This window comes from Dermochelys coriacea, chromosome 11 (genome assembly GCF_009764565.3).
Source record: "Dermochelys coriacea isolate rDerCor1 chromosome 11, rDerCor1.pri.v4, whole genome shotgun sequence".
In the NCBI taxonomy this organism is placed as follows: Eukaryota; Metazoa; Chordata; order Testudines; family Dermochelyidae; genus Dermochelys; species Dermochelys coriacea.
Genome location: NC_050078.2, coordinates 58,140,662 through 58,167,103, shown reverse-complemented (window position 1 = coordinate 58,167,103; position 26,442 = coordinate 58,140,662). Strand labels below are relative to the sequence as shown.

At 38.5% G+C, this 26,442-nt stretch overlaps 1 protein-coding gene across 3 annotated transcripts in view; it reads left to right on the top strand.

Moving 5' to 3' along the window:
- RFTN2 (raftlin family member 2) overlaps nt 1-25,357 on the top strand; it is a 53,074-nt gene extending 27,717 nt beyond the window's left edge. For 2 of the 3 annotated variants that reach the window (XM_038422845.2, XM_038422844.2), the window contains exons 7-10: nt 1,977-2,098; nt 6,842-6,945; nt 16,498-16,576; nt 21,556-25,357. In XM_038422845.2, coding sequence (XP_038278773.1) covers nt 1,977-2,098; nt 6,842-6,945; nt 16,498-16,576; nt 21,556-21,825 — 575 coding nt within the window. In that variant the 3' untranslated portion in view covers nt 21,826-25,357. The remainder of the gene's footprint in view (nt 1-1,976; nt 2,099-6,841; nt 6,946-16,497; nt 16,577-21,555) is intronic. The other variant, XM_043505541.1, reaches the window with a different exon arrangement.
- The last annotated feature ends 1,085 nt before the right edge of the window (nt 25,358-26,442 follow it).

Here is a 26,442-nt window from a genome sequence, read left to right as displayed (position 1 = left end):
AATATGAATAAGTAACACCACATGTAGTCCAAACAGCTGAAGAAATGGTCATTTGGCTCAGGCCCTATGGAATTTAAAAAAGAGCATTTTAGCAAAGAAAACAGAAGTATTTCCAGAAGCTATCAGAACAAAACTTGACAGTATTCTGTTTATTAGAGTGGTTGAACGGTTCCTATTTTAATGCAAGAGAAAGTATAATGAATATTGAGCCACAACAGAGTTCACTATTTCTAACGCAGAAAAAGCTGTCATGGCAACATTTTATTTGCTCTTCTGTTTGTACAACTATCTATGAGGTATTTTAAAAAATATTATACTCTATAATTTGTTTTGGGTACTAGCATTCAAAATGGTAAACTACTATCATAGACTAAATGGACAAAAGGGCCAAATGCCTTCCTACTGAAACTCCACTGAAGTTGATAGAATTTCACAAGGGAGGAATTTGTCACTAAATATTTTGTGAATGTCATAAACAAATGCTGGAATTTTTAAAAATATCTCAGCAGAGAGGTGACTTTTATTTCAATAATTTTGTAAAATACAGAAGACCTATCTGACAAGGTTGAAATATTAAAGGTTAAAATATTTCCTAGTTTTGACTGTCTATTTCAAGCACCTACCTAAAACCTGAAGAGAAGATCTGCAGTTAATGAATTTATAGAATTGAATTGTTTGCAAACCCTAATAAAGTGTGTGCAGGTGTATTGTGTACAAACTCAATCACATACATATATACACATACACACATTTACACAGTCAGCCACAGTGTGTGTGTGTGTGTGTGTGTGTGTGTGTGTGTGTGTGTGTGTAAAAATTAAACATTATACATTCTATTTCAATACGTGCATGATAGGCATATTTGTCTGTAAATATGTAATTTAAAATACACATATCTCCAAAAACAGGTAAGATTTACTACAAATGCAGACCCAAAAAGAATTAAGATTATTGTGACTCTTTTAATACTTAGCATTGATTAGGAAACCGATGTTTGAGATGGTCAAATTCATACTATATTTAGAAAATTTATGTCCATCTGGGAAAATTCCAAGTCAGATCAACTGTGGAATTCTTTCAGTTATTCTCCAAACAAAATTACAGTATCACAGTATTTCTGCATAACCATAAGTTATGTCACAGAGACAATCTTCTCTGTACATTCATGGTATGTTGGAGAGGATTTAAAGTATTGAAGAGTATTTCTATTTTCTGTTTAAATTTAGTTTAATTTTTTTTAGTTTTTAAGATTCTCGGCTATTGAGGTACCACTACAGAAAGGGCTTCCAGATGGCTCTTAGGAGATGCACTATGCTATCAAAGACAGAAAATGAACCAACATATGATGCACAGCTTTAGTTTGGGCCAGCTGGATATTATCAAACTCTCACAAGAAGTAAGTCAGGGAGGTGTTCTCTGAAACTTCCTTCCCATCAGGGATCCTCCTACATTTACTTCTGTTTCAGGCTCTTCCTGTGGCCATTTAATATTTTTTTAAGTGACTGTGGATAGACACTGTAATTTGTTTTGTTTTTCTTTAATCCTCTCCCAGCTCCAACAACTGTATTTGTTTTGGTCAGACATATGTCATTTCAAAGTTGAGTATAGAGTTTTTGTATCTGTGGGCTTCATAAATAGTGGTTATTTTTCTGTTGTATAAGAAACAGGAATTCAGACTCAAATATGGCACTTGCTTGCTAATGCTTTTAATAATATGGAAATTTGCATTTAATTAATAGCTGATGTCCTGTAGAAAGGGAAAATACAGTAATTTGATTAAGAATATGACTTCATAGCTTATAAAGTGATGACTGAGACAGCTGAAAAAAACATTAAAAAGGAATGTGTGATGTCTCAGATAATGTGATTTCAATGGGACTATAAGCAGTGTATAAAGTTAAGAAGGTGTGTACATCGTTGCAGGATATGTGCCTAAGTCTTTATAGTTCACCTTACACATGTCCTTGCTTCCACAGGAGACCACATGCCCAGATTTTTAGAAGGATTATTTATATATGAAGAAGAAGGTTCAGGAGTTCCAGGTTCTAACAGGAAAGGAAATGATACAATAGTTGTAGAACAATGGACTGTCATTGAGGTAACTCACTGTTTATTTACCAATTTAACATTTTATCTTTAATTATCTGTATTGTTTTTTCTTCAGATGTTTGTATCAAAGTTAGATACAAGTCTAGTATGCCCTCTTACAGTCTTCTTTACACAAACAAGACTACCATTGAAATCATAAGACTGAATGCTGAATTTGTGTATTTTTAATCAAATCCCTAAAATAGGCCAGTAAGATCTAGTAAATCAGATTCTACATGTAGTGTAGAAATTTGATCAAAAATAGATGAAAAATCATCTTTTACACTTGCTTAAGAGTGGCTTATTTGTTTTACAGACTATGTAATGTTTGAAAATGTGCTTTAATTAATTTCTTTCTACATCAGCGGTTCTCAAACTGTGGATCGGGACCCCAAAGTGGGTCACAGCCCTGTTTTAATGGGGTCACCAGGGCTGGCTTAGACTTGCTCGGGCCTGGGCCCGAAGCCAGAGTTCCACCACCTGGAGCCAAAAGCTGAAGCCCAAGGGCTTTAGCCCTGGGCGGTGCGGCTCAGGTTACAGGCCCCCAGCCTAGGGCTGAAGCTTTGCTCCCTGCTTACCGGGGGCAGGCAGGGCTTGGGTGGGCTCAGGCTTCAGTTCCCCCTCCTGGGGTCATGTAGTAATTTTGATTGTCAGAAGGGGGTCACCGTGCAATGAAGTTTGAGAACCCTTGTTCTGCATCCATTTATGAAACATTTTCATGCCAGGTTGCTGATTTAAATAGGTGACCAGTATCCATTGCCAAGTCTTCTGCTTTAAGTAACTAGTTTCTCAATGGTCCAGAATGGTCAGGTCCCATAATCTCAGAAAAGGCCCTTCTGTTCTCAGTAAATTTGATCACATATGGTTGTCTTTTTAATCAGTTACATTATAGTGTTACCCTTCTCAAGCTCCATTTACTGTGATAGAATACACATTCCACTTTATTTGCCTATAGGCCAGCTTTTTCTATGGAAACATTTAAACAGTTTATTAGTTTCAGAGTAGCAGCCGTGTTAGTCTGTATTCGCAAAAAGAAAAGGAGTACTTGTGGCACCTTAGAGACTAACAAATGTATTAGAGCATAAGCTTTCGTGAGCTACAGCTCACTTCATCGGATGCATTTGGTGGAAAAAACAGAGGGGAGATTATTAGTGTGTCAGTTCAGCATACTTTGTAAAAGGTATAATTTTATACCCCTCATTTCTTTGGAGTTCTTATTTACTGGGCTTCAAAATTTTCAATTTGCAATCCTTTCAAAAATTATAGTTAATGCAGTTGGGACTTCAATTTGACAAGGAGTAGTATTCTCAGAATAAAATTAGACTGGAACTGTGTGAAATTTTTTGACAAACTTTTTTCAGCAATATATGCAAATGCAGTGACACCAAAACATTTGCAAATTTGTGTTAATTTTACTAAACTGTTTCAGTTAAAAAAAAACTCAACACATATTTCTGAAAAAACTGAAATTTTTCATTTTGACATTTTTGGAATTAAACATTTTGATTTTTCTATTTCAAATGACTGTTTCAAAATTTCCTTTAATTTTATTTTAAAAATAAAAAATGTTTTTAATTGGTCAAAATTGAAACCCAGAATGTTTTGTTTGACCAAAACAAATTTTTTTAATTGTTCAGAATTGCCAGCAAACTGAAAAAAATCACAATCAATTAGCTCTAATTCAGCTGCCTTTATACAGTATAAAGTACTATTATGTGTCAAATGGGGAGAAAAATTTAAAAATGTAAAGATAATTATTTTCTGGGCAAAACATGGACCTAGTCTGCAAACATTTGGCACTTGAGTAACTTTACACATGTGCGTAGGGACAATGAACTCAACGGGACTGCACAAAATTGAGACATGGTACAAACAAGAATAACTTCACTGAAGTCAGTGAAATTGCACCTGCTTAAACTGAGGTCTGAATTTGGCTTCCAATATACAACACTTAGATGATTCCTTTGGCAGCTAGATTTGTTTGTAGTGCACAAAGGAAGGATTTCAGGTAAAATTTTCCGAAGTGCCCTAAATGCCCTTGGAGCCCAATTCCCATTTTCAAAAGCAATTTAGGCATTTAGAAGCCTAAACCTCACTGACAGTCTATAGGACTCAAACTCCTAGGTCACTTCAGTGTTTTTGAAAATATTACCCTTCCTCACAAGAGCTTTTCACAGCTTTTTAAAAGCTTTGTTTTCATCAGAAAATGTTTATTGAAAATCCATTAGTTTTCAAACAAAGAAAAAGATTTGAAGTCTTACATATCACAGTCATTCCAATGGAATATTATTGATCAGCTCTACAGATAACCACTAGCTTCAGATCGTGAGGTATCTTTTATCCTATTCATTTTCTCTCTTGCCTCACTTTTTCTCATTTATACTTCCTGTTTTCTTTTTTCTTTTCATATATTCTGAATCCCCCCCCACACACACACACCTTTTTCTTTCCTCCTTATTCCTTGTTGCCCTTTTACATATTTTCACTGACTCTTCTGCTCCTCTCCAGTAGCTCTGCCCATACACTAGAACGGAGGTGGGCAAACTATGGTCCGGAGGCCGCATCCAGCCCTCCAGATGTTTTAATCTGACCCTCAAGCTCCTGCCGGGGAGCAGGGTCCGGAGCTTGCCCTGCTCCAGCCGGGGAGCGGGGTTCAGGGCTTGCCCCACTCCGCGCATCTTCTAAAAGCAGCGGCATGTCCCCTCTCTGGCTCCTAGCGCTTCCCCCGCAGCTTCCATTAGTCGGGAACTGCAGTCAATGGGAGCTGCAGCGGCAGCACCTGCAGATGGAGCACTGTGCAGAGCTGCTTGGCTGCGCCTCCGCGAAGGAGCCAGAGAGGGGACATGCTGCTGGTTCTGGGAGCTGCTTGAGGTAAGCACTGGCTAGAGCCTGAAGCTCTGACCCCCTCCCAGGCCCCAACCCCCTGCTGCAGCCTTGATATCCCTCCTGTCCTCTGAATCCCTTGGACCCAGCCCGGAGGACCCTCCTGCACTCCCAACCCCTCAGCCCACACCCCCAACCAGAGCCCTTACCCCCTCCCACACCCCGACCCCCAGTTTTGTGAGCATTCATGGCCTGCCATACAATTTCCATACCCAGATGTGGTCCTTGGGCCAAAACATTTGCCCACCCCTGCACTAGAATCTGCAGCTCATGCAGTCATAGGCTGTTAACACTGCAGGACTAGCAAGAGGAAAAAGCAATTTAAAAAAAGTATTTATTTATTTTTAAAAGGTGGCCTATCCAGGCTCACATTTGTGGACTACATTTTACCTCATCCTTAACATATTTAAAAGTAGACTGGAGAAATCAATAAGAAGCATATTTTCACAAACAATCTTGCATTGACAGCGGGAGAGACTAGATCTCTTTTCCATATTTAATTTCTGTGATTCTGTAATCAGAAATCTAGTTTTGATTGGTAATTAAATAATCTCAATTTCTAAAGCTAAGATCCTTGTATACTTATACTGCTCTTCTCTTTTCTTCTACTTGGTTCCCTGCTTTCACTGTAGTCAAAGCTGCCAATTTCCCCACTCCTCCCCACTCAGTGCTGTCCTGAAGCCTGATAAGCTGCTTTTTAGTATAAATTTAATTTTTAACAATTCAAGTAAATGAAGGCAACTAGCCCTTTTCTTGGCCATCCTTCAGGAACTGTAGTGTCTTTTGGAATTCAGTCTTTGATCCAGGCATCAGTCCCCTGTGCATAGGGTTCAGATGTCCTCCTATAAGCACTAGAGACCAAGCAAGGGTGGAAAATACTCTTGATCCAAATGACCTATTTGTGATGAGATGCCCTGTTAAGAAGCCGTAATAGCACCACTCCAAACAGTACTACATTAATGCAACCTAGGGAACTTTTAGTGCTTGCCAGCAGGATCCACAATGGACCTAAAAGTTAGTGTGCAGCATACTTACACAAAGAAGTATTGTTGATACACAATCCTGGAGAAACCACACATGGAAGGAAAAAGTTAATTGTTTTTATACCTGAGTATTCCAGAGGTCTTGGTGTTGCCTATATGGTAAAGGCCATTTTTCCCACTCTCCTGCTGGGAGCATTCATGTGTGCTCCGCTGCTGAAAAAAGGTGGAAAAATTGTATAGTAAAACAGGTTTCTAAGTAATTAGCACATTTAGAAGTTGACTTGTTCAGTTTCCCATCTGCATAGGTCTCAGATTCTTAGGATCCTAAAATAATACTTTCCTAGATCCTGATAGGTTTTCTAATAATTATTCCTTAAAATTTTTACCTGCAAAAATCATTAGCTTTGAGCTTTACTCAGTAACTCAGTGACATGTTTGTTCAGAATGCAAAGTTAAAAATCAGGTTAAAAAAATCAATGTCATTAAAAATGATTATTCTACTATTATAATCAAACTGGAAATTTTCTGTTAGGCCCCAAGTCAACAAAGTACTCAAGTACATACCTAACATTAAGCACGCGAGGTGCTTGCTGAAGTATCTTGAAGAATTAGGGCTTTAGTCCTAAACCCATATACTGAATTAATACCCCCATTTCTTTGTTTTATTCACCTATTGTCTAAAGTCTGACACTAAGATTGTGAATTCTTTGAGGCAGGGACTGTCTGTTTGTTATATAGGTGTATAGTGCCTAACACAATTACAATTTGGCACCAAGGTATTATTGCAATAAAATAATAACGTCAATTGTAATTTGTTACATTATATATAGAAATAAGGTAAAACTGCAGAGTGCACTTACTGTTTTTATATTGGTTTATTAATGTAGGGATGTGAAATTAAAACAGATTATGGACCTTTACTGCACACACTGGCTGAGTTTGGATGGCTTCTTACATGTGTACTGCCTACACCGATCATCCGACATGACAGGTAACCAGAAAGTAGCTTAAAGCATAAAATATGCAATTCTGGAATGTATTAGAAATAGAAATCTCAGAGTGTATATTTGTATACATAACTGATCAATATGCAATAAGGAAGAATATATAAAAAATGTTAATGAGACTCAGGATGTAAGTATCTTTATTTAGATAAGATTTTGTGAATTTTAAAAAAGTGCCTTGTGATTTAGGGCCATTGACTTCAAAGGGGCTTGGATTAGACCTGAGGCCTCAACTCAGCAAAAAATTTAAGCGTGTGCTTAATTCTAAGCATGAGAATAATCCCATTCCTATTTAGGAAAGCATTTAAGATTTTATTTATTCCATTTGACTTTAATGAATAAGGATGGGATAACCTTGTATGGTTAAAGTTAAGCACAACAGTGTTTTGCTGAGTCAGGGCCTGAGAGAATAGAAACACGTTTCAACCACTTAAGAAACAACACTATCATAAAACCAGGTACATACTCTTTATAGCAAATTAAGGCGCGTGCTAATCCAGGAAAATTGAGCCTGTTCATCTCCTTTGATGAGTGTGCCATGATTCATCATTATTTTCATAGCAAACTAGTGGTGTATTTTTTTTTTGTCACTTCAGGTAATTCCTTCTCACTCACTCACTCTCTCACACACACACACTTTATAATGCAGGGGTTCTCAAACTGAGGGTCACGAGGTTATTACATTGGGGGGTCATGAGCTGTCAGCCTCCACTCCAAACCCCGTTTTGCCTCCAGCATTTATAATGGTGTTAAATATTTCCTTAAAAACAATTTTCTTTGCTGTATAAAACATAACCATTTTTTGTTCAATTCAGCTGCAGCATGTTGTAGAAGTGTCTGGTGAAGTGCCTTTGGAAGAAACTCACATTTATATAGTGCCTATCAGATTCATTTTAAATCCCTATATAAAGGGACAGTGTGAATTGATAAAACTGTTATAAAGAAGAAAGTGTTGTCCCGTCAGTCTGAGTAGAATTTATATTGATAACTGCTATTTCCAGGTCTCAATATAGCTATCTTTTAAAAAAGAGGAAATTCCTGAAAAGCTAGTATTTGAGTGATAGGCATTATGCCATCATCAGATTATCCTAAGAATCCAAATTAAAAGTTTGAATACAAAAGAGCATTCTATGAGGTCTGTACAGCTGTTCCTTTTCCCAGATTTTGAACTCTGACCTCAAAACCAAGATAGAATATTAACAGGTTTCAGAAACAGTATCTAATAGCCTACACTGCTAAGAACAGTCACAGTTAGCATTTTTATCTCCATTACATGGAACACGTTGGGAGGTTATTTAGTAGAGCACTAGGAATTCTGGCAAATGATTTCTACGTATCTTTAAACAAAGTTAACTTGTATAAAATAATTTTTAATGAAACTCTGTTTAAAAGCAAAGACTAGTTTACAGCAAAATCTGCTTTCCATTTTTAATTTCTTCTTTAAAAGTTTTCTATTTTCTCTCACTCTTGTCCCAATTTATCACACAGAATCTATTCTCTGCATTAACCATTAATGTTCATTGTTTGTTTTTCTTTGTAGAGATGTGATGGTCTCAAAACTGACATTAATAAAACTGGCTGATCCTCCTTCCATTAATGTTAGCATAGAAATTCACATTTAATTCACATTTCCTTAAATTCACATTTAAGGAAAACAGGGTTGGGTTCTAGCCAGATTTATCATGTGATGATTGGGCTTTCTTTTCTGTGTCATGTGGTTCTGATCTGAATCAGCGTGGTGTGATCCACTGAAGTTGTAGATTCAACTTCTGGAACTTTTAATAATTTTCCTGTTTTTGCAATAGATATTATACTTAACAAAATAAAAGCTCCTATAAAGCATGACAACAGCAGTTCATGGATTATTGTCTCAGATCTGGGAAAGGGAGTGATGAGCAGAGTCTGGCAAGCCTGCCCTCTCCTCTAACTCCCCATCTCAAGGGTTAGGTCACATAGGACACAGGAAATATTTCCTTTAAAAACAGTTTTCTTTGCTGTTTAAAAATGTAGCAGAGAAGCTGAACATCAGGACCTAAAACCTACAGCACTGTATGTTTGTTCAATGACATTTGAAAAACAAGCAGTGACTTTGTAGTAATTAGTACAGTATTTGCCACATAGGATCAGCATTGTTGTGATTGTATTGTTGGAGTACAGTGGAGAGCGTCTTGGAGAAATGGATTCCTGATGTGACTTTTTAAAATATTTGAGATACTGATGGATGCTATTATTCTGATAGCAACAGCTGAGGGGTCGACTGAACCTTGGTAGGGGCAAGAACAAAAATAGAGTTAAGACTTGTGATAATTCTGAATATGAAGTAAAGGGTATTAGCATTCTCTGGACTGCTTATTAAAGAAAAAGGTAATTTACAAAGAAAACCTGAAATGTAAGAAAACATTTTTCAGACTCAGAAGTTATTTGCCAGATCTTGAGAATTACCAAAAGTTCAGATGCTCAGGATAATATTATTAGTAATTTTAGGAATGAAATGTGTTGCCTTTCTTCTTAGTGGTGGATAAAGCTTTTGTGGAGAAATCTACCCAACAATGCCTAATGCTGCGATAGTTACTGATACAGATTTACTCTAAATTCACATAATTAACAGAGTCCTGGGGGGTCTAGGATTAAATCTCTTCTGCATCATTTTTTGAAGAATTTTCCCTGTTGTAGTAGTGGACTCTCCAGTTGAAAGCAGAGAGACTGAACTCTCCAAACTAATTCATGATTGTTGGAAAGCCTGAATGTTGTTTAACTCAGACTGATGGCACAGCATTATTTTCAGGATCACAAACAAACTGAGTTCGGTATTAGAATTTACAACCCAGCTTCTTGCCTTCTTTTCCTAGGAAACGTCCCTAAACTTCATCTTAAACATTTGAAATATCCTGCATGATGGTATCACCCACATACACTATATTCAAGCATGACAAATAGTATCTTAGTATCAGAGCTGGTGGCAACCTTAACAAGCTCCATAATTTTTAAAGGACTGATTTAATGATCATATGTGTATTAAGAAGACAAATTTATTGCCCACACACCATAAAAAGACAAACAAATTGCCAGTGGGATTAACAAAAGAGTCTCTGTGCTGCTCTCCCATGACCACCCTGCCAAAAAGGACAGTGGGGGGGGGAAGAAAAAACATCTCCCCTACAGAGATTTCAGCAGCTTTACTTTCTAGTGACCTTTATTTCCCCTCACTGATTACTGCAGTCCCTGAAAATGGGCAGGACAGACAGTCTACAAGCACCGGAAGGCAAATATAGTGCAAAAAACCTGACATTGCTGTAATTAGTGTATTGTCACTAATTACTTAACCTAAGTTTTCATAATGCATTGGGCCCAAGAGAAAAAGGGAACATGGGAATGAGAGGAAAACTTGAAATAGCATTTTATGTATTTTTCTCTTTCTAATTTAAATTCTGTGGCCATCCCACTGTCATTCAATTCTGTTGTGAATTAAGCCCATGGCTGTTTTGTTGTGTGCAGCATTTCAATAAGGCTGGACTTTAAAAATTGTTAGTTTGCCTGTTACCTACCCAGCATTCACCATCTCCCCTTTTCTTGATCAGAGTTTAAACATTTAAAAGCTTAATATTATTTGTTTTTCCATTCCTCTATACAAGATGGGATGTACAAGTTCTATACAAAATCAGGCAGAGGCCCTGCCCCATGCTAGAGAAACCATTCAACCTGAAAGGATTCCCACCTTGTATCCTTGAGGCAGGCATATAAGCAGGAGGGAAGTGTGTGGGTGGGGGCCTTTTGGGGCATGCCTATACCCAAGTACAAGCCCACATGACTCCCTGGGCTAGTCTGTGCCACAAAATCCATACTGCTATTTTTTATTTATTTATTTTTAAGTACAGCTAGCGTGTGTCTGTCTACCTAAGCTGGGAATCACACTCCCAACTGCAGTGCATACATACTCTTCAAAGGGAGGAGCTACTAACTCCCTACTTCAGGGAGTAAGTGCCAGGAAGCTCTCAGATCAAATCCCAACCATGATGCATGAAGACCTTGAGAAACAGACTGGTTGGTCACACCAGAGGTCTGTAGTATTTGACTCTCCTCTTAATTCAAGGAGGTCATGAAGCTAGGCAACTCCCAGATCAAGAGGCATTAGTAGACTGGGGAAACTGACAGTTTCATCCCCTCCAGAGGGCTGTACTCCTCAACACAGAGTCTGTTAAGATTGTTTATTATCCCCATCCAAGAAAAGTATGCAAAGGCAAAACTATGAGTATGTGAAACAGTCACCAATATATAGCAGTGGCCATTTTAAATAAGGCTGTACATGCTGTCCTTCCACCTGACCACTTATCTTCCAGTAGTAGTTACCTGGGCATAGACAACTGGAACCTTTACTCTCTCTCCCCTCCCTCAAAAAAAAAAGTGTAGGGATTTCATCATTAAATAAAGGAAAAGCTGAGTTTGGAACAGAAGCTCATTTATCTTTATTAAAAGTGGACAAATTTACTTAAAGTCCAGAATCAGTCATTAAAGTGATATTCAACCTTTTTTTATTGAGGGGCAGGTGCTAAGGATAAAATACTGTGTCCCTCCCAGCAATTACAGCACATTTTCTTTATACACATAGAAGCCTCATTGCATGTTATCCAGAAGTGGATTTGTATACAGCAAAAATAATGATGTTACTGTTTGATATTTGGTGATTCCAAAAATAGCAATTTATTTTCTTTTTCCCCTATGTAAAAGTCTGCTATGAAGGTATTTCTCACATTGGTTTCAGAGTAGCAGCCATGTTAGTCTGTATTCGCAAAAAGAAAAGGAGTACTTGTGGCACCTTAGAGACTAACAAATTTATTAGAGCATAAGCTTTCATGAGCTACAGCTCACTTCATCGGATGCATTGTGTGCAGTGGAGTGTGTTTGGTTTTAATTGTGTCTGTCTGTCTATAAGTTTGTTAGAGAAAGGAAGGGGAAAGAAAGAAAGAAAGTCCCACTGACTTTCACGAGCAACATTAAAAAGATTGAAATGTGAATGTTAACACTATAGCAGTAAAGTGCTAAAGTAGAAACATTGACACTTGGAACTTCCAGTAAGATGGATTCATCATTTTGAATATCTTTAAACATTATAGTAGATAATTCCTAATATATAACAATTTCTGAAGTGGAATTTACTCATCCAACTCTCTTTGCTTCTGCATTTATATTTAACTGCATGCATACAAATAAAAGTCGATATGTTTTTCACATTTCAGCAACATGTGAGGGGAACAGAGATACACTGTAACCAGTGTCTCTACTTTCAGCATCCCTTGACAATCATGAGCCATAGGATTCGTTAAAGTCAGCTTATCTTGGCAGGCTGATAACAGGGCAGTATTGTACTAGTTAGACAATCTGGGCAGCATGTGAACAAATAGAAAATAATTTCAAATGTTACATAGTGCAGGCAATCCTAGAAACTATTGGTCTGTCCCAGCTAAATCAAAGGTCACATCAAAGATATTCTGCTGTGCCACAGAGAGATCCTAAGTGTCAACCACAAAAGATGTCTCAGTTTTGTAGTGAATTCACAGACATCTTTTAAGATCACGTTAAATTGCCCTGAAAAATCACTGGGGTGTTAAAATAAATACACACAGAACATTTAGTGTGGGTGAAATTGTACTCTCCCATGAAAAGCCCGAGTAAATGCAAAAGAAAAGATAAAAATCTCCACTTCACAACCCACAGTCAGGGTATAGTTAATCCAGGCTCAGTTGGATTTCAGCTACTATTTTGATCCATAGATTCCCACTGTACTTAATCACAAACTCTCTTCTCTCCCTAGCATGCTACCATATAAGTGAATCACTGAAGAATCATAGAATCATAGAATATCAGGGTTGGAAGGGACCCCAGAAGGTCATCTAGTCCAACCCCCTGCTCAAAGCAGGACCAAGTCCCAGTTAAATCATCCCAGCTAGGGCTTTGTCAAGCCTGACCTTAAAAACCTCTAAGGAAGGAGATTCTACCACCTCCCTAGGTAACGCATTCCAGTGTTTCACCACCCTCTTAGTGAAAAAGTTTTTCCTAATATCCAATCTAAACCTCCCCCATTGCAACTTGAGACCATTACTCCTCGTTCTGTCATCTGCTACCATTGAGAACAGTCTAGAGCCATCCTCTTTGAAACCCCCTTTCAGGTAGTTGAAAGCAGCTATCAAATCCCCCCTCATTCTTCTCTTCTGCAGACTAAACAATCCCAGCTCCCTCAGCCTCTCCTCATAAGTCATGTGCTCTAGACCCCTAATCATTTTCGTTGCCCTTCGTTGTACTCTTTCCAATTTATCCACATCCTTCCTGTAGTGTGGGGCCCAAAACTGGACACAGTACTCCAGATGAGGCCTCACCAGTGTCGAATAGAGGGGAACGATCACGTCCCTCGATCTGCTCGCTATGCCCCTACTTATACAACCCAAAATGCCATTGGCCTTCTTGGCAACAAGGGCACACTGCTGACTCATATCCAGCTTCTCGTCCACTGTCACCCCTAGGTCCTTTTCCGCAGAACTGCTGCCGAGCCATTCGGTCCCTAGTCTGTAGCGGTGCATTGGATTCTTCCATCCTAAGTGCAGGACCCTGCATTTATCCTTATTGAACCTCATTAGATTTCTTTTGGCCCAATCCTCCAATTTGTCTAGGTCCTTCTGTATCCTATCCCTCCCCTCCAGCGTATCTACCACTCCTCCCAGTTTAGTATCATCCGCAAATTTGCTGAGAGTGCAATCCACACCATCCTCCAGATCATTTAAGAGCTGAGTTCCAGAGTACAACTACATTTTGAGATTTGTGCACCCCTTGATGATTAGGATCTTTCTCTTTTAAAGAATAAAGAGAAGGCAGAAACACAGTGAGAAGGGATGCATTTCCTCTTTTGAGTCCAATTTTTTTAAATTATAGGAAAGGCTCAGTTCTTAGCTTGGTGTGAATGCAAAGCATCTTCATTGAAGTCAGTGGAGGTACTCCACCGTACCTGAAATTTACACCAGTGTACTTGAGAACACAATTATTTGGTCCAGTATATATTAATCAGAGTATGGAATAACAGAAAATACATGGCATTTATTTCTGTTACAAGTATCTGAGCTAATTAATTTCTTCATGTAGTGAAACAACAGCCTGGAGTATATACAATATGTGGGCAAAGAAAAATGCTTATAATGAAGAAAGAATGCTGAATAAGTATAACTGTCTGGCTTCTTTCAATCAGAGGAGTCCTGAATAATATAAAAATAGTATAATGGCATATCCTAGCTCATCATGAAGAAAGATACTGTTGAAATTAAATCTCAGATGGATGTTTTAAATAAATTCAAGTTCAAACGTTTATCTGAACAGTGCTTTGAAAATGGCAATGTAGCGTTTTTGTTAACACCTCCTCCTGAAAGCATAAAATAGCTCTTCTGTCAAAGCAATTTTAAATGAACTCTATCCTGAATGAGAAATATCCTTCTTTTCCCTTTACTGCTGGGAGTTACGGTCATGCTGAAAGGTGATTAGAGTCAATCCCATTATCCGCTGCCATCTTTAAAAATACTGAGTTATGTATAAATTAATTGCATCAATAACTATTGGTATTCTAGGTTGGGCACTCACCATGTATCTTAGAAAATGCTGGTGATTCTTCTCATACTTGTTGTTGTTGTTGTTGTTGTTCCACATAAGAACTTGGTAGTACACAGTAGCAAATACATTAGGGCTTGTCTATGTGGTGCAGTAGTGCACATCAGAGGGGTGTGAATTCTAATGTACACCAACGTGTGGCTCACTAACTGACCTGTGTAGACCCTGTTGGCACACACTAAAAATTCCCTAGTGCATGTTAATACAGACCCATTTCAAACAGTACTACATTAATGCACACTAGGGAACTTTTAGTGAACACCAGCAGGGTCTATACTGGCCACTTAGTGCACAATACATGGGAGCACATTAGAATTGTGCACTGATGTGCATCACCACACTATGTGGACAAGCCCATAGAGACCTTCATGCATAATAAAAATTGTTGCTCAGTCAACATCAGTCACAAAGCAGCCCCTGCCTACTAATCCAGTGAGCACTCCTGAAAATCATTTCAGAAGGATTCAAGTTCCCCAGCTATCTTTGGGAAAGTTAAAGTGCCATGATGATAGTTGGTTTGGGAATGTCACAGGGGAGAAAAAAGAATAAATGACAAAGTCTTAATATTCAAAGTTAATCATTCTCAGAGGTGAAAACTTATTAGAGGTGTTCAAAATCACACACGTACAAAATGCATTTACATAGATGTGTGTGTTGCATACAAAAACAAACTATATGAACGTTCAGGTTGCAAAGCTAAGTACTAAAAAATTAGGAAATGCCAGATTTAAGATTGTCTATGAGTATACAGGCTTCTACCACATGAGCTAACTGAAACTGGCAGCAATAGTAGGCTATTATCCTCTATGTGACTCAGCCACTAGAGGGTGATGAAAGACACATTTAGCCAGTGTGTTTAACAGCTATTTGACAGCAGAGGAATGTGGAGACTCAGGAATCCTGGATTTGATTCCAGGTTTTGGAGGGAGTGTGGTTTAGTGACCTATAGACCCTTCTGCCTCTGTACCCACTATTCTCTCTCTCTCTGATCCCCACTGCATCTATCCATCCCTACCCCCAACTTGCTCCTCACCTCTCTATATTCCTTCAGATCAGGTAGCTTCCTCTTCACTGCCTAGGCACTAGCAGCAGGAGCATGGGGAGGGGGAGAGAGAGAGAGAGAGAGAGAGAATCTTTCTACTGTCAGTTCTGGTGCCACAACAGCCCCTGGCGGCCGGGAACAGTGATTAATTGAAGGAAAAGTCCTCCTGCCCACTGTCCAAATCCGGGGATAGAGCATGCTCAGTTGTTCTATGGAGAAGGAGCATGCTCATTACAGTCGATACATAGCATTCCCCATACTCTCACAGCTCCTAAGTGCAGACAAAATTTTTGGAGAATGATATTGACAAACTCTAACAAATCTCTATTCAGCATGTGTGAGCTGCACTTTTCAGAAGTTTATATCTTAGATTTTCATGGGGCAATAAAAGGAACATTCCTGCCACAAGGACACCCCATTTTTCCACCCCCGTCAGCTAAATCTCAAGTCCCTGCTCCAACCTATGGCATCATTACAGCTTCTCAGTAAAGGAGTTTGTAAGAATTTTTTAACATGGGCAAGACAACATTTTCCCTAATCTCTGCCTCAGAAATGACTGCATTATTTCATCTAAAACTTTCCAAAAAACTTCAGGCCAACACAAGCACTGGCATGGAAAATTTCAGCCCAAATGGTTAAAGTTTGGCAAAATTAAAAGCAACTGAAAACAGGGCCTATACAGGAAAGTGTTAGACAACCTTATTTATAGGCGATACTACCAGCGCCTTCTATAGCATATATTATGTGTGCATCATAAAATGTAGTTACCCTGAAAGTCTAGATAAATCAAAAGCAAGTGACAAATAAATGTTATTCCCTCTAAAACACTCAAATTATCTGCTTTAACTTGCAGTGAAGGAAATCTGGCCACAAAGCAAGTTGTTTTCCTTCAGAGACCTGTTATGTGGAATTCAAACACCCAGACCCCAGAGGTGAGTAAAGATTATGTTCTTACTGAGTCAGTATAAGGAGATAGTTGAATATGGACAGATTTTGGTGACTAAATTCAGAGAAAGGAGGAAGAAGGGGAGGTGAGTTAATACCTTTTTTATTGGACCAACTGTTGGTGAGAGAGACAAGCTTTTGAGTTTACACAGAGCTCTTCTTCAGGTCTGGGAGGAGATCTGAGTTACACTAGTCTAGGCAAGAGATAATCAGGGTATAGACCAGGAACAGAGAGGGAGTGGGAGATTAGTACAGGATGTGGTGACAGCTTGGATGTGAGGAGAGGACAGGGAGGGTTTTAAATATGTCTCCAAGGTGGTGAGTCTGAGATTCTGGGAGGCTAATGGAGTTGTCAACACAGATGGACAAAGGGAAGTTGTCCTTATTATGTCACACAAAACTATTACAATAATGTTTATCTGTGAAATTTCTAATTTGGGGCTGGATACAGATGAACATTTCTGCAGCGTCTTACAAGGCTGAGAATGCTAGCTCAGAATAGAGGCAAATCTAGCTAGAGGGAAAGTGTGACCTGCACATGAAAGCCAGAAAGAAAATAAAAGGGAAGGTCCATGGTAGAGATTTGCAAAGATATTTGGAAAGCTCGCCAGTGCAGGGTTTGTCCTGCCTTCCCTGCTGGGGCTGTGTGGATGGCAGAATTTACTACACTCCATATCTGCAACTGCTCGTGCAACTCTGGCCCTTGACAGCATGTGGTTATTACCACAAGCTGTATAATGCTCAGTGTGCCTTTTATAGTGCTGCTACGTGGAGGGAGTTTCCCAAATGGAACAGGGAGCAGCTGAACTTCAGCTGCTGCAGGGGCTACTTTGGGCCTTTTATTGTTAACACATTTTTTTCATGTGGTAACATATGTCCTGTCACACAGCTCACCTAAAGATTATGCTATCACTTGCATATTCTTCTCAATGAGTTTTGAGATCAGAATGAAGTTTTCTTTTTGATGTGGAATACCAGCAGAATTTGTATGGTTGCAGTGTACTGAAAGCTTTCCAAAGTTCTTGATGGAACAAGCTACAGGATATCCAACCAGAGAAGTGATTTCTGGAAACAATATTTCAGTCTAAATAATAGCTTTTAGGCCATATACAAGATATTGTTTTCATTCATGTACTGCTTCACTTATTAACTAACTAACATTGCTGCAGAAAAATTGAAATAAAATGCAAACCAGTCAAGAAGGGGAAAAACTAAACTAAATTAAAAAAACACAATGCAACCTATTACTGAGACAACTGCTAATATCCTCCAGAAACCTGCATCTAACTTTCTATAGTTAAGGCTCATTCTATCACTCTTTATTCTCTGATTTCAAATCCTAGTTTGCTTCTGTATGAAACTAAAAATCATTACCTAAAACTGTTGATGCAAAAGCACCCTGCCTCTTGTCCCTCCCTTTCCACTCTAATAAATATGTACAGCTCAAATTGTTATCTACAATCATGTCACATTCTCTTCATCCACATACTTGCATTTTTTTAATCCTTTCACTGCTTTCTTGTCTCTTTACTCTAAGTATGAACTCCTTGCCTTCAAGACTCTGTATGCTGTTGCCCTTGCCTACATCTCAATAAGCTTCAACCTATTCCTCCTCTTAGCTTTTGCCAGCACCTCAGGTTTTAATGCACCCTTTGTCTTTTGTCTCCAGCTTGTTGCTTTGCAACTTTTTTCACACTGCCCCTTTGTCTGGAACAGTTTCCTTCCTCCAGTATGCCAAACATCCTCAATTATACTCTTCAAATCCTGTTATTTACTCTTCTCATGCCTGACATTAAACTCTTAATAATTTATCTCATTAAATTTTTTAAAAGGACATCTTGTTTATTCCAAATCAGTGTTAGTTGTTAACAAACCAAACTATGTGACTTTTCTGAAGTTTTCCTTTCCCTATGTTTTTTTTTCTGTATTATGTATAATTTGGATTGTAAATAATCTCTCAAGGATCTTGTCTTCCTGTATATCTGTAATGCATCACACACACTACTGCTAATTATTAATTATTATTATCTCCACCATGACCTATAAAGCAACAAAGCTGCTCATGGTCAATTATAGAACAATTAAGACAGGTTCCCACTGTGAGAGGTTTACAAGCCAAGTAAACTATAGTTTGTTAAAAATAATCCATCTGAGTGACTGACAATCTTGTAAAAGTGCTTGAAGTTCAAGACAGGAGACCTTTGTACCCACCCGTTTAAATTCTCTGCATTACCTAATCTTGTGACGATCAGCAGTTAGATGACCTTTACATCCTTTGAGTTAAAGAACCATAAGGACAGGGTGTGCTGTAGCCATTCTTTTATTTCATTGTAACCTGAATGCCTTGACTTAAATATTAATGTACAGGAAGTCTGTAAATAAGGAATAGTTGATGTGTATCTACCTACTCTCATATGGGACCAGTGTATTTAAAACATAAAAGAACTCAGTATCTAAATACACATGCGCCTTCTAGCATTGATGAATGTTTTGTTTCTCTAGCAGGAAATCTCAATGCACTGAGGTCATTTCAGTGTGGAATGAGTAAGTGGTTCAGTCTGGAGCTGAATAGTATTTTTTAAATTTTTCCTGTTTTTCCATTTATAACATGATTTTTGTCTAAATCTTAAACTTGACTAAAGAGACAAAATGTCATAAAGGATAAATCATTTCAACAAAATGACCATGGATTAGCAACCAAACAATTCTTAACTCTATATACCTCCATTTAAGGGATGAAATCCATATGTTTACTAATTCTGCCTGACTAATGTAATCTGTCTCTCAAGCTGTGTACTATGCAGATAGATTTCAGGTATAAATTCAGTTATTGAGATCTGAAGCATTCTCCATTTTTAACCTCTGCCCTAGAAACCCTTCTGAATAAATTCTCATGAAGATGATCCTTGCATGGGCTAGTTATAATCTGATATACGTGAGGTATTAAACACTGGCAAATTAATGTTTCTTTTTGCTAAGAGAGACCTAGGTGACCTCCATGGTGCTGAGGATTACACTTTGACTTATATTTTATTCCTGACTGTGTCTTTTTTCTGCTGGCTGTTGTGAAGTTTGCATTATGTTGAAGCTGTAGTTTTTAAAGAAACCTCTTTAGGCCCAAAATGTAGGCTTTATAAAAACAAGAGAATTGTTGTTTAAAAATAAAATTCTGATGTAAACAGTTTTTTTGTTTGGGTCTAAACATCCCCCTAAAGCATTTGCAGCTCAACATTGCAGCACAATATAGCCCTAGACAGTCAGAAAGTGAAACTGACTAGGTTACTTCAGTGTCTAAACTGTCTGAATGACACAAAGTAAATAAACAGCCTTAGTATTGCCTATCCCAACATTTAAATATAATGAGTCAAGCTCCAGAAACCATGAGATTGGCTTAAAAATCATGAGATTTTAAAATCAGTAATTTTGAGGTTCTTTTTATTTACTTTCTCATATTGGAGTCTTTAGGGTTCACAAGTTTTAAGTTTTTCTCTGCAACTATAAGGGCTAGAAATGCACTTTATTTTTGTTTTCTAAGAAAGTTGAGATTTCCAGGTAATAACATGATTCTAGCAGCAGGGGCTTTAAGAAAAACACCAAATATCACAGCATTCATAATAAAAATCATGAGAGTTGGCAACACTGTAAATATCAGCCCCTATCCTCCCTTCTACTGTAAAGGGTGTGGAAGCCCGACCCCAGATAGCAGCTGGTATATGCAGCTTACTTTTCTCAGCAGCAAGCATCTGCACGGTTTTGGGGAAAATGCCACAAACCTGTTCTATAGCTCCACAAGCCCCATCTCCCTCCCCCCCCCCCACTCTAAAGAAAGCATTAATTAGGAACTGTCCATTTCCTCTCTCCCCCACTTCAGGCTTTATGATGGGATGGTAGAGTTTGTCTGGCCCTTGATCTCCTTACTTTACCTGAAGAGGTGTAATATTTCAATGGCCTCTTGGATTACAGGATCATATTATTTTAATGTTTTTTGTCTAATCATAGTTATAACATTTGTTTCCCTCGGCAAATGGTTCAGAGGGTGGTGCAACTAAGTCAGAAAAGCAACCCTGAATGATAAAGCTCTAACATTGACCCATACACAAAGTTTTATTTTACTTTCTTCCTTCCTTTCGTGCAGGCCTCGCCACCGCCTCACTGAGGCAGCCAAACAAAACCTATTTCCCTTCTCTTTCTCCAGGGGCCACTACTTCCCTTTCGTCTTAATTCACAGTCTGTCATGTATCAACCATCTCCACATCACTTTCCTTTAGCCAAAAGGGACATTTTTTAATAGTTTCAGAAGGGGTGCAGGAAAAAGTTCAAACTGTATCGGAGAGAATTAATTCTGTCTAATGGTTTGAGACTGGCACAAGGGGTTAGGAACTCCTGTGGTCTCATCTTGGCTCTGACACTGACTTTATGTGACCTTGGCCAACTCATTTAACCTATCCGTGCCTCAGTTTCCTCAACTACAAAATAGAAATAATTATGCCTATTCACAGGGGTGAATGAGAAATAGTTGGTTAATGTTTTTAAATGGCTCTGAATCTGTAAAGTGTTATATAAGTGCTAAATAATATAACAGCTACTTTCTGTTAACATGGGTCCTGTGTGCTTGCTCTAACCTTGGTCCTGTACAGTGTCTTTGCTTGCCTTTTGATCTGAGGCAATTATTTTCTTCTTTCTCAAACTGAACAAATTATTTCTTAAGTTTTATTCTTTATATTTATTTCTCATTTCTATATTCCAAAGGAGTTTGTAATGTAGGGCAGCTATATTCTGGAACAAGCCAAAAAATTCCTGTGGTGTCACATAAATCTCCTCTGTAACTACTCCTTAAATTAAATTCATACCTTTCTGGTGTGGAACCTTTTTAATCCTTTTAGCTGTTCATTCCGAAATCCAGGTTCTAACTCAGTTTTTTGCCTGTTCTATTTAACTCAATGCTCAAACATCTCTTGTGTTTCAGAAGAAATCCACAAGGCAGCTCAGAAGTGATGAGAAAGGCAAAGTCTCTAGCAGAAGTATTGGATTAGACACAGCTACATCTCGCCCTGCAGAAAGTGGGCATCCACCTGATGAGTTTCATCTGTCTCCTTCTAAACCATGTTGGATCAAGGAGGGATCTGCCCCATATGAAAGCTTCTCAGGATTCAATAGCAGCGATAGTGTGTTAAGGGAACTGGATGATGGACAGTTCGAGCAGGAAGATGGAGCCACTCAGGTCACGTGTATGTGACCAAGTAAGTAACTTGTATTGGAGGGAACTGTAAATAATTAAAACAAATGTAAAGACTGAATTTACTACATTACTTTATATGCATTTGTATAATCCTTCATTTTCCCAGACTCATGTTTATATATCTTTTGCTTCTTTCTAGAGTTATACAGTTAGCAAATAATACTACTACTGTAAAATACTGTAGGTTTATGTCTGTTCTTAATGGAACATTGCATTTCTAGAACTCTGCTAACGTCATTGGTGATATTCTCAATGATGCTTATAAACAACAGGGAAGAAAACTTGGCAGATCAGTTATGGCTTGTGGTCTAAGAGACAGTGGAATGGGAAAACAACAAGTAGAGGAAAATGGTATTTTTCTAAAAGAGTATCACAAATGTTAGAGGATTTTAAAAAGTTAACTATAAAGTACTTGACTGTCCTTTTAAGTTTTAATTGCAATTTTCAGTTTATTTGCCTTGTCTAAATCCAGAACCTGTTAAACCTAGAAGATGTGAGTGCTGCACTTTCAGTCTCAACGAGAGTACTGTAGCAGGATGTACCTAACACACAAAGCCACATTCCAGCTAGCATACGTGCACACCGTTAAAACCAAGGGCAATGAGAGTGTGTGGGGTGGATGTTTTCTGCCCTCATTCAGTTCCATCTAAAATAAAGGAGCTGTCAGGGACAATCCAAAGCTAAGACAAAGGATCTCCCAGGGCATAGTCAGCACAACTAAGTATTACCTTACCAATCAATGGAAACAGATTATTTGGAAGGCTATGAAGAGAGTGCTACCAGTAAGATTATAGGTGCTGCGTGTATGTAGCTCTGTTTTGGGGGCAGTTATGTGGAGAGGCAAAATTTGACCCTCGGATCATATATGAAAATATAAAAGCTATGTCTCAACTGAATACCTATATCAGTGTGTGTAAAATGTATTCACCTGTTCATAAAGTTCCTGGCTGGAAGAGTCTTGCTTGCAGAGGTAATTATGAAAACTATTATAGATCAGCATCCTCAAGGAGAGTAGCTCAAGAGGCTTGAGTACTAAAAGACCCTAACATTGATGTAGGTGTGTTGGAAGAGGTGTTAATAATGATTTTCTGTAGCTGTATTGCAATAATACTTGATTCAGTCACTGCCTAATTTGATCAGCCATTTAGTTTATTAAAAACCTCTGGAACCAAGTCATTAGTATAAAAATAAATTAACAGCTTTCATCCTTTATTCTGATCAATGTTAGGCTCTTTAGGCTGGTATTGTAATTCAGTCATTGCCTATAGAAAGTTGCCATTTAATTAATAGAGAATGCAAAAATTTTAAATGAGAAAAGTATGGAGAATGGGGGAAGCTAAAGAAAAATGTCCGTGCTGATGATAAAAGTGATTGATTGCAACTAAAGCTTGCATTATTCAGACACTCTTATGGACATTATAAGCACAAGCTGTGACATGTACCTTCACAAGGCATTTGATTAACTGAAATTAGTGATTGATCCTATTAAACTGATGGAAACAGATTTGGCCAAATAAGAATGGCACAGTACGAAGGAAATGTAATTAAATGACAATCAGGGTCCTTTTACTACAGCTGGATGGAAGGAAGACCTCGCTTAACTGACCCTTCTCTTTCTTTAACCACTTTGCGCACACAATGTATTAGGTAAAATCCCCCTCTTGTATGATCCCATATACCTCCCCTTTGAAGTGCCTTTATTCCAGAAAATATTTGTACTTCAAAGAAGGCCACTGTGTTCTATTGCCATAGTGGAGATCAGCTGTGGAGAGAACAGCATTAACAGACTGCAAAGGGACTTTTGGCCTAGACTGGTAGGATAGCAGAATTCACAGAGTACAGACAGAATGATAACGGAATCCTCAGGGGCCAGCAGGGTGGTGAGAACATATTTGTTATTACTGTGTAATGAGCAACACTGAATCAGGTAAAGGTTTAGTGCTATTTCAGTTCAATTCAATTCCGTGAGGTGTTGTTTTTTTTTGTTTGGTTGGTTTTTTTACAGAAAATCCAAGAAATAGCATACGTCAGATAATAAAGTTATTGTAATGTGAGCTGGTAACAACCCCTCCATTTAAGCTGTCTAACACTTTTTCTATTGTAGAAGATTCTTGCCAGTTTGTTCGGGTGTTCTTAGAAACTGTAACACCTCTAGGTATTTAAATTTGGCAGAGCCAAACGCTTGGCTTAGAAATGTGCCTTTTACTTGTCCCATGAAATTCCATTCAGGTTTGGCGGAGTTATAAATGGCTTAAAATTGCCATTTCCCTTCTTGCTCTTGAATTCCTCAGGAAAACGCTGGCAGCATGTCAAAAGAATAACTGAATTTGAAAGTTTTAATAGCCAAGTCCATCCCACAGCAGCGCACACAACTGGGTACGCTGGGAACTGCCAGAGTAGCTATAGCAGTGGGATTTGGGGGAAGAGCTTAGATGGGGCTTCCCCCATGCCCTCAGCCAAACAGTCCCAGCATCTCATCCCATTTCTGGGGAGCTTGCTACACCTCCCAAGGTGGAGGGGACAGAGAAATCTAAGCCCTGGTCTACACTGTGGGGGTGGAAGGGGAAATCGATCTAAGTTACGCAACTTCAGCTATGTGAATAACGGAGCTGAAGTCGACGTACTTGGATCGACTTACCATGGTGCTTTCACCACGGTGAGTCAACTGCTGCTGCACCCCCGTTGACTCTGCCTATGCCTCTCTCCGCGGTGGAGTACAGGAGGGGACGGGAGAGCACTCGGGGATCAATTTATCGCGTCTAGACTAGACTAGATGTGATAAATTCATCCCCGCTGGATCGATCGCTGCCCTCCAATCCAGTTGGTAATGAAAATGTACCATAAGTCAGGCTCCTCAACCACCTCCAGGGATCCAGCACATTGTTCCACTCCTCCTCTAGGATAATAGCCTTCTTCTGCAGCCAGCTAATGTAGTTAGTCCTGTAGCTCAGGTGGTAGTTTGTTTTGCATTGCTGAAAGTTAGGGGTTCAAATTATCATAATGATGTAGGAATGGGGGATGTAAGTTCTTACAGTTGTACATAAAAATATTTTTACTTTTTTCCTTTAAAAAAGCTACATTAAAAAATGGTTTAGGTTGTAAAGTCTAGCACTTGCAGGTTAGGAGATGCCAGATTTAGGGCTGCCTATGCAACCTTCATTTGGCCCCCTGGTGTCTATTAATTTTGGTGATTCTCTTTTGAACCCTGTTATGGTCTTGGCCTTCACAACATCTTCTGGCAAGGAGTTCCACAGGTTGACTGTGCGTTATGTGAAGAAATATTTCCTTTTATTTGTTTTAAACCTGCTGCCTACTAATTTCATTTGGTGACCCCTAATTCTTGTGTTATGTTGTATTATGGTAAAGTCTTTAATTGCATTATCACATGCTGGTTTTTTTTGCAGGACCCCTGCTTCAATCAGTACACAAGGGGAAACTTAAAAGCTAGGAAATGCCAGATTTACGTTGAGTGCTTGACTTTGTAACCAGAAAAACAAATGACATTAAAAGATAGTTAATATACAATAAATACTTAGAGTATACCAGTCAAATCTGCAGAAGCAGCTAAATACACACATACACACAGGAAATAGGCAAATGTATCATTACAATATACCAAGAACTTTGTAACATGCAAACAAAGCTTTTTTCAAGTTATAAAAGCTCCAGTCCACCTACTTTTGGGAGGAAAGGGCTAACTTGTATTCCTGTGTGGGATAGTTTAATGGAAGTAAATCCTAGAGAACATAAAACTTAACTGCAACCTCAAGTAACATGTTATCATTGAAGAGTATTAAATTAAGTACAGTTAATCTTTCTGGGTAAAGTTAAATATGTTCACCTCCAAAAAAGAACAAAAGCTAACATAACATACACTAGTTTAGAACTAATTTTTCTCTGAGATCAGCTGTTGGAATCTCAGATAAGCAATGCAAATAAAGAATTATCTTGCCCATGTGCATAAATTGGAGGATTTTTCCATATTCTGAACAGAGTTTATGCTAGATTCACACCACTTGTATGTTGGGGAAAAGGGATCTTTCAGAAGGTAAGTGGGGTTTGTGCAGATAGTGTGTTTTTTAGCACATCCCCACTTTTTGAAAAACAGGTTTTTGTTTGTTAATTGAGAGACAAGCGAAACCTCTAAAGTCAGGATAAATAAAATCTGATCACCTCTGTTTAATTCCCTCCTCCTTCCTGCAAGCTTTAACCGTAGCTCAGTCTTTGTCCTTTAGATAGTAGTGATAATCCAGCTTTAATATCTTACCAGCTCTATGAAGCCTTTCCCAACCCTATAAACCCCTTTGACACATAGTAAAGCTGTAGGCCATCGCCCATAACCCTATTCTACAGCTCTGCTGATGCCCAGCACTTTTGTATTTCACTCATCTAATAGACGACAGATGAGTTTCTTCTCCCCCCTACAGGAGGCCTTGTATACAGACTATTTAACTCAGGCGTGATCTTCCCAGAACACTCACTTTGTATACTAGGACTTTTTATTTTCTTTTGCCACATAACCAGCAAGTGTAAGGGCTTTCGTAATTTTTCACCGTCTGCCTATAAATTCCTGCCACAGCCTTGAGGTCACTTAAGAATGACGGACGTTTCAAA